At 45.2% G+C, this 8,271-nt stretch overlaps 1 protein-coding gene across 1 annotated transcript; it reads left to right on the top strand.

Annotated features, from left to right (window-relative positions):
- On the top strand, positions 1–7,729 carry LOC118211516 (intermediate filament protein ON3-like). The gene is made up of 9 exons (XM_035388781.1): positions 1–552; positions 1,742–1,950; positions 3,375–3,435; positions 3,576–3,671; positions 4,418–4,582; positions 4,780–4,905; positions 5,073–5,293; positions 6,051–6,100; positions 6,190–7,729. The coding sequence occupies exons 1-9, from the start codon at positions 100–102 to the stop codon at positions 6,540–6,542; spliced, it is 1,734 nt and encodes a 577-aa protein (XP_035244672.1). The 5' UTR covers positions 1–99; the 3' UTR covers positions 6,543–7,729.
- The last annotated feature ends 542 nt before the right edge of the window (positions 7,730–8,271 follow it).

Below are 8,271 nucleotides of genomic sequence, written 5' to 3' on the forward strand. Positions count from 1 at the left end.
AGGCCAACACTCAGTCTGTTTCGAGTCCCTCCAATACAGAGCACCAGCCTGCCTGACTCTCGTACTCCCCCTCTTTGTAGCCCTTCTCTGTGAGCCAAGATGTCGATGAGAACCAAGAAGACCACCAGCTACTCGGTGGTTTCGTCCGGGACGGCCCCCCGCAGCTTCAGCAGTCTGTCCTACGCTGGCTCCGGTCGCCACGGCTACGGCGGCGGCGGCTCCTTCGGGGGCGCCAGCAGAGGCGCAGGGGGCAGTTTCAGGGCTGGCGGCGGTGGCGGGTACATTTCCAGCTCTGCGGCCTACGGAGGGGGCATGGGGCTGGGCATGGCGGCGGGAGGGGGTGCGGGCATGGGCATGGGCATGGGCACGGGCATGGGCATGGGCATGGGCATGGGTTTTGGTGCTGTTACCCCTGTCACCGCTGTCACCGTAAACAAGAGCCTGCTCGCACCCCTCAATCTGGAGATTGACCCTTCCATCCAAGTCATCCGCACACAAGAGAAAGAACAAATCAAGACCCTCAACAACAGATTCGCCTCCTTCATCGATAAGGTCAGTCCTCCTCTTCATCTACTCCCTGCCTGGTCTTGTGCCTGTCTGGATTTTTGAAATTGAAAAAAGCCTGCTTTAATCTTTCTCAGATGTACTTCATTCCATTGATCTGCCGATCTCTGGGCAAGTAGAGCCAATATCCTTCAGTTACTTGGAAGGAATAAAATGTATCTGCACAACACCTGGCCTGAGCTATGCACCGTGGTCACATGTTGAACCTAGAAAATGGCAACCAATTGCCACTGCATTCTTGTGAGGGCACACGCCTCATTGACTCTCTCCTATAGCCCGAGGATAACTATAAATGTACAGACTTTTACTGTGCTCATTGACTCTCTCCTATAGCCAGAGGATAACTACAAATGTGCAGACTTTTACCCTGCTTCACTGGTCTTTAGCTGGGAAATATGCTTGCCTCACTGGTTAATGTTTAAAGAGGTTGGCAGAGAGATGTTATAGTTGACACGGCGAGCCAGTTACGTAATATTTCAGATGATTGACAGTCTCAGACTCTCGGTTTACTTTCCGAGAGAAGAATCAAGGGATGATTGTTCCCCTCTCTGCCACGCCCCCCCGCCCCCCCCTTTACAATCCCACAGGCCCGAAATAACAATTTTCCACTGGTTCAAAAACTTTTAAGCTTACCCAAAAAAATTTTTTATATTTTGCGTGAGTTTTTTACAACCCTGTTTCAACCCTTTTTGTTTCAGTTCTGTCCCTTTCGTTTTATTGCTGCCTGTTTTTGGCAACTTTATATATTTTCACAACAGTATCACTGGAAAATGTCATTTCATTATTCCCTTCACTAGCTTCCTCTAGACAGTATCCGTTTAAAAAAATGAGGAGGGTCAGCATTTGCCAGCTACGTGTCCCTTGTTGCATCCTGTTTGAGCTATTGCAACTTCCGCCTTTTGAAAAATTATACTCTATGGAAAAATCAGATGGTAAAAAGAGTTTCCATGCCAGCAGATTGTTTCTGCATGAATAGCTGTGTTAAATTGAAGTTATATGGCCCTTTGATATGGCCTTGATTTCACTCTAAATTAACAGAAGGTTGAGATCAAAGCTACACATAGAGATTGTAAGTGTAAACATGCTAGGCTATTGACCCATAATAGCACACACAAAGCCTGAAGCCACATCTGCCCTCCTGCTCTATTTCCCTCACCGTGCATCTTCTCCCTCACAGGTGAGATACCTGGAGCAGCAGAACAAGATGCTGGAGACCAAGTGGAGCCTCCTCCAGGGTCAGACAACCACCCGCTCCAACATCGACGCCATGTTTGAGGCCTACATCGCCAACCTGCGCAGACAGCTGGTCAGCCTGGCCAATGACAAGGCAAAGCTGGAGTCCGACCTGGACAACATGCAGGGACTCGTCGAGGACTTCAAGAATAAGTGAGTCCTTCCCGGGTCCACGTGCTCAGTTTAACTTGGCGGAATGTGCTCTGTTTCTTCAGTGATGATCATCTGAAGAGAGCACCATTGCATCGAATAGACCTGGCAAACCTCCATATACCAAAAACCAAAAAGTGCCCAGTGTGCAACATGGTATGAAAACTAAAGAGTTTTCATTTGATTGTAGTTTTCTGCATTACTGTGCCACCTTTTACCGATGTTTCTTAAAATGGAACTAAAATCACTACCTGAGCAAAAGAATTAGTGGATATGGTTATTTTATTTGAAGCATAAATCACTGTCATGCCTGAAAGACAGCAATGAAACTTACAAGGATTTCTTCATTAAAGACATGAGTTTTAGAGTCTTCTGGCCTTAAAAAAAAACTTGTCCAGGCCTGAAGGGAGACAGTGAAATTTGTTGGCACTCAAAACACAGCAGTTCAACATCACTTGATTTACAAGCTGCAGGTTACATGATTTACTGTCTGCTCCAAGTGGTCTTTATGCCTGGAGAGAAAAAGTTACCAGCGCCACGCCCCGCTCCGCCGCCGCCACACTGCTAGCATTGCATGATGAAAGATCGCCCTCTAGTGTGAAAGTCGCAAAATGCATCTGTGGCAGAAACTCAAGGCCAAGTACTGTATGTTCACCAGGCCATTCTGAGAGACAAAATGCAAGAAGAAAATAAAGAATAAAGATTTGGTTAACTCTAAGAATTATTCAGTACAAATGTAAGCTCAGCTTTATGTGCAAATCTCATTGCTTGTGTGAGTAATTGTTTCCACTGATTTGTGGAAATCTGATTAAAATCAAATTAAAAACAGTTGCAATCGCCCTCAGAATATTGAATGGAAATATGTATCACCTTTAAAAATGCTGTTTATCACCTTTTAAAAAGTCTCTTTCTTGTGTTCGATGACATGAGTCTTTGCAGGCCAATTTTCGAAATGGCCAGACATGGAAAAAAGGCACAGAAATTTCGTTTAATTTCAGTTGTTTCGTTTAAATGTCACCTCTGATTAAAATACTTGCAAGTGGGAAAATGACCACACATTGTCATATTGTCTGTGACTGTCATTAGAGACTTTAAGCATTGACAGCTGCAGGTACGGGTACTGTGACCGGAAATAAATCTGTGCTCTTTTGCGCATGCATGAATTTGACTTGCTTGGTTCTGCACCGTAGCCTGCTCATCTGTGAAAGTAGTGTTTTCCCCCGTCATAGATCAGTAGGCTACGGCAGCAGACGGGAGCAGGTCAAATTCACGCATGCGCAAAAGAACACAGATTATTTATTTCCAGTCATCGTAGCCATACCCGCAACCGTTGGTGCTCACAGTCCCCGTCACCCCTGGAAGAACAGCTCTTTTTCTGCGAGTCTGAATTTGGTGGCTGACCTGTTCCTGCCCCCTTTCCCATTCAGGTACGAAGACGAGATCAACAAGCGCACCGAATGTGAGAATGACTTTGTGGTCATCAAAAAGGTCAGCGGCCCTAACCTTCTCCTGCATGGCCTGTTCGTCCTTCGTTTAGCCCCTCCCACATTCGACCCGCATCGCTGAAAAGAAGCAGGGCTCTTTTACACACGCTGTAAGCGCATAACCTGCGTTCCTTTTGTCGTCAGGATGTGGACGAGGCCTACATGATGAAGGTGGAGCTGGAGGCCAAGCTGGACGGGCTCACGGACGAGCTGAACTTCCTGAGGTCCATCTATGAGGAGGTAAGGCACCGGAGGGTGGCGATGCAGTCCTCTTCATCACCATTTATCCTTTAAAAGCACTCAAAACTACAGGGTCCCTGTGTCCCTGTGTGACCACACAGACAGAAATCCACCAAAAACACTCTTACCCCAGCAGGACATAACCTCATGAGACCTTACAAGAAAAAAAATTAAATTTTGACATAATAATGCAAGTGTCTTTGATGACAAAAACATGTTGCAGTGAAAATATTTTCAAAAATATAATTTATTTCCTCACAGGTTTTAGCATTGTAGAATTTATGGTTCTTGAGGTTAAGACCAGAGACCTACAGTATGTCCCCTATAGGGGACAAAAATGAATTGCAGGGTCTCAGGAGGACAATGGAATAAACCCAACTGTACACATTTATATAGTAAACTATTTATGAGCTGGTTATCTTACATTATGTTTAAAGCACTTTACAATTAACATAAAATAAGTATAGAAAAAAGAATACAAATAAAAATAATGAAATAAAATAAAAAGTACTGCAACAAATCTTTATGATAATTAAAGGTGATTAAAAGTTAGTGTCATGACATTTAATGACATGAAGTTAAGGAGAAAAGGAATTGAGAGTAAGTTTTAATGAACGATTTCCTCAGCTTAGGGGCCTGCACGTGGAAGGCTAGGCTAGGCCACCTGCTGTCTGTAAATGGGTAGAATGCCGCAGGCCGCGTCGCCACGTCCCTCAATGAAACAACTCTTCCCTCCGCGTCCTCAGGAGCTGCGTGAGCTGCAGAACCAGGTGAAGGACACCTCCGTGGTGGTGGAGATGGACAACAGCCGCAAGCTGGACATGGACTCCATCGTGGCCGAAGTGCGCGCCCAGTACGAGGACATCGCCAACCGCAGCCGCGCCGAGGCCGAGTCCTGGTACAAGACCAAGGTGCCGCTCTCCGCTCGGATCCTGTCTTTCTTGCGCACACGGCTGTAGAGCGCTGTGCGTCCCTGGCTAATGATAGCTTGGCTGCTACGGTGCTTCACGCATGTCCATTGCATTAATTATCACGAACGTTTAGTCAGCACGTTGTTGCATGCCGAATACTGAAACATATTTGTTGCTGTTTGTTTTCTTCGGACCAGTATGAGGAGATACAGACTTCTGCTAGCAGATATGGGGATGACCTGAAGTCCACAAAGGGAGAGATTGCTGACCTCAACCGAGCAATCGTGAGGATCCAGTCTGAGATTGAACTCGTCAAGGGGCAGGTAAAAAAAAAAAAAAAAGCCGCAATTACTCGCAAACGGTTTCCATAGCCCCTGGGGTCACTTTCTAACCCCTAGCCTGCAGTGTGGTGTAGCACAGTGGTTCACATGCAGTACAGGCCAGTTTCTTTCTCAGGGTTTTTTACGTGGTTGTCTCCATCCCCGATCAGCGCGGCAACTTGGAAAACCAGATCGCTGAGGCGGAGGAGCGCGGCGAAATGGCTGTGAGGGACGCCAAGCACCGCATCAATGACCTGGAGGAGGCCCTGTTCAGGGCTAAGCAGGACATGGCTCGTCAGATTAGAGAGTACCAGGACCTGCTGAATGTTAAGCTGGCCCTGGACATTGAGATCGCCACCTACAGGAAGCTGCTGGAAGGAGAGGAGGACAGGTGAGCTTTAGCAGGACTACAACTCCCAAGAGCCCCATCTCTCACATTATATCACAGGCAGTCATTACATCCTGTAAGAAGTAAAATATAACTAAACTTTATTTGTCCTCCAGGGCAATTGGAGCGTTTGTCAACTTCTCCCTATAGCTTTCTTCTGCTTAGGCTTGTAACAAAGGGAGGCTGGGCCTGGTTTTAAAAACAAGTTGCTGCTGGATGTGGTTTAAGTGATCTAGTAGGAGGAAGATTGACAGGGCAGATACAATCTCTCAAATGAGATTTAGCCATCATCTCCCAGTGTAATCTGTTAAATAAATAAATCCCTCCCTTTCCACTTCAGTTGACATGTTTTGCTTATTCTGGCACAGTATGCCTACTGTGTGTTATACATACTAGTGATGGCTGAGGTGAGCCGCTTTTTAAAAGCACTGTATAAATGTAATCCATTGTTATTATTAGTATTATTATTATTATTATTATTATTATTATTATTATTATTATTATTTTTATTATTGCTGCCAGGGCCCCCTTGAAAAAGGTGACAATATCAGTGTGGCTCAAGGGGGCTAAATCTTTAGGGGGATAATAATTTAAAAAATTTAAATTTTGTTATGATGAAAAATTATTATTATTGTTACAATGGCAGGTATCAAAAGTATAAAAGTATGAAGTGTCAATGGCTAGTAAATAACTGACGTTCATTTAAGCTCCTCTCTGCTAATCATAACAACTAAATTCTGTCCTCTCTGTTCTCTAACAGGCTGGCCAGTGGGATCAAGAGCATCAGCGTCTCCAAACAGAGCTATGCCCGTGAGTCGCTGCTTCCACATTGGCACTCTTCACAGCCTGCCGTGCTCCGATTGTGTTTCTGTCTGACTCTTCCTGTGAATCTCTTACAGCAAATTACAGCTCCTTCCCCATGGAGAGCGCCAGGACCAGCTACAGCAGCTACAGCAGCGGCTACGGGGGAGGCTATGGGGGCGGCTACGGGAAAGGCACTGGCGGTGGCTCTAGCTTTAGCAGCGGCACTGGCAGTGGTGTCAGCATGAGCAGCGGAACCGGTGGCGGTGTTAGAATTAGCAGCGGTACCGGTGGCGGTGTTAGCATTAGCGGTGGAATTGGCGGAGACATCGATGGCGACGATTACAGTACAATCACCCAGTCCAAGAAGAGCCTTGTGATCAAGATGATTGAGACCAAGGACGGAGAGGTTGTGTCCGAGTCCTCGGACGTCATCGAGGATTCTGAGTGAGCACTGCTCTGTTCTGCTCGTGGTCTAGGCTACCTAGAATGAATCCATTTTCACTCACTCACAGATTCACCAAAAAGGCCCCGCTGGTAACTTTTTGTTTACAAAATGAATTGCATCTGAAAAGCACTTAGCCAGCAAAGTAGCTAGCTACTGCCGTTACTATTTTGTCTCTTTTTGACAAACAATAAATCTAATGCTAGCTGCTGCTGTCTATTGCCGAGTTTGCAGTTACTTCAAGGACTTTGTCATGCAAATGAGCTAGATTACTTGCTACCCATTTCCAATGCTAAATCCTAATATCTAATACTTTTCCAGTAAAACTAAATCTCCTAACATTTTCTTAGCATAAATTTAATCCACAGACTAAATACCACCTGGTTTATCAGGAGAATTCATATTAAGCCATTATGCTTCTATATATTGTAACTACATAGGCCTATTACAGGTCAGGTCATGAGGAAATCTGCAGCATGTAGCTGCCTGACCAGTTACTGCAGAGCATTTTCAATTGCAATTCTTGCCTGAATGTCAGTTTCACTATCTTTACCTACTACTAAGTATTGGCATACAGGGAAAATGCAACCTCCCCTTTTCGTGTTTAAAATTATTTTGAGGCACTGATTGAGGTCCCCTGTTAAGGTTCTGTTCTTTTTACTCCATTTGATTTGTAAGAACACAAGAATAAAAAAGATGAGAACAGGCCATTCAGCCCATCTATATACTGTACTCCCAGTGCCTCACATACATACACAGGTCAGATCTAAAGCAATGCTATGGATTAAATCAAAAGCTCTTTTTCTGTTCTTGAAAGCTGCGTGCCTCTGTATTAGACAGGTGTCAAACTCCAGTCTGCTGGTTTTCGGGGTGTTTACAGCATCAGTGAATAATTTAAGTCAAAGATTGGCTGAAGAATCCACACACCTTTTTCCCAAGGCCTTATTTGGTAGCTGATTGAAAAGGAAATCACAAAAACCAACTTGTTTGACACTCCTGCTGTATTTGATGCTGGAAGCCTTTCTGTAGCTGTTTCTTCCTGTCAGTCTACGTATGGTGGCAGTCTGAACAGTCCACAGACACAGGGTCCGTCATCTTCATTGTCCTCTCTATCACATGCTCAGTCATTCTGTGTGCCCCCCCCCCCTTCTGCTACCCAGAACAATAAAACAGTTTACTGTGACATCACAACATGCCAGTCTCCCTGTGTTATGTATGGCTATTGTTTGCGAACATCCATTGCATCATATGACGCTGCTCAAAGACATTCTTTAATGTAGAGAGTTCCTGGGAGGCCCATCCAGCTACAGCGCACTGTTGAAAGAGCGAAAATGTGTCCTACGGCTGAGACCAATCACAGCAAGGAATCGCTGACAGCGTCGCCCAGAGAGGGAGGAGCCTTATTACAAACCAGGGACACCCCTGGTTGGTCAGGTGCCAGCAATCTACCGGTGACATTGGTTGGGATGTGTAGCTTGGGTGGCTTAGCTTGCAGCCTGCAGCCTGAAAGAACACTCAGCTAAATTCATAAATTTCAGAGGGCAGACATCCCCGTCCTCCCCTCCTGAATTGGGCTGAACAGATGAAAGATTTCAGTTTCAATGATTCTATTAGTTGGAATGTCCACAGGAAACTAATGTTGCACAAAGCACATTCACAGGTCTTTCTACATTGATTTTGTCCATGAAAAGTACAGTCGTTAAAATCTCAGATAACTACACCACTTTGAAACTGT

The sequence above is a fragment of the Anguilla anguilla genome, chromosome 13 (assembly GCF_013347855.1).
Source record: "Anguilla anguilla isolate fAngAng1 chromosome 13, fAngAng1.pri, whole genome shotgun sequence".
NCBI lineage: Eukaryota > Metazoa > Chordata > Actinopteri > Anguilliformes > Anguillidae > Anguilla > Anguilla anguilla.

Bases quoted from the DNA above. Each gene is read 5' to 3' on its own strand.
- LOC118211516 (XM_035388781.1), top strand. From the start codon at position 100: ATGTCGATGAGAACCAAGAAGACCACCAGCTACTCGGTGGTTTCGTCC. The intron at 3,672-4,417 runs GTAAGGCACCGG...CCGCGTCCTCAG, and splicing joins TGAGGTCCATCTATGAGGAG to GAGCTGCGTGAGCTGCAGAA. The intron at 4,906-5,072 runs GTAAAAAAAAAA...ATCCCCGATCAG, and splicing joins TTGAACTCGTCAAGGGGCAG to CGCGGCAACTTGGAAAACCA.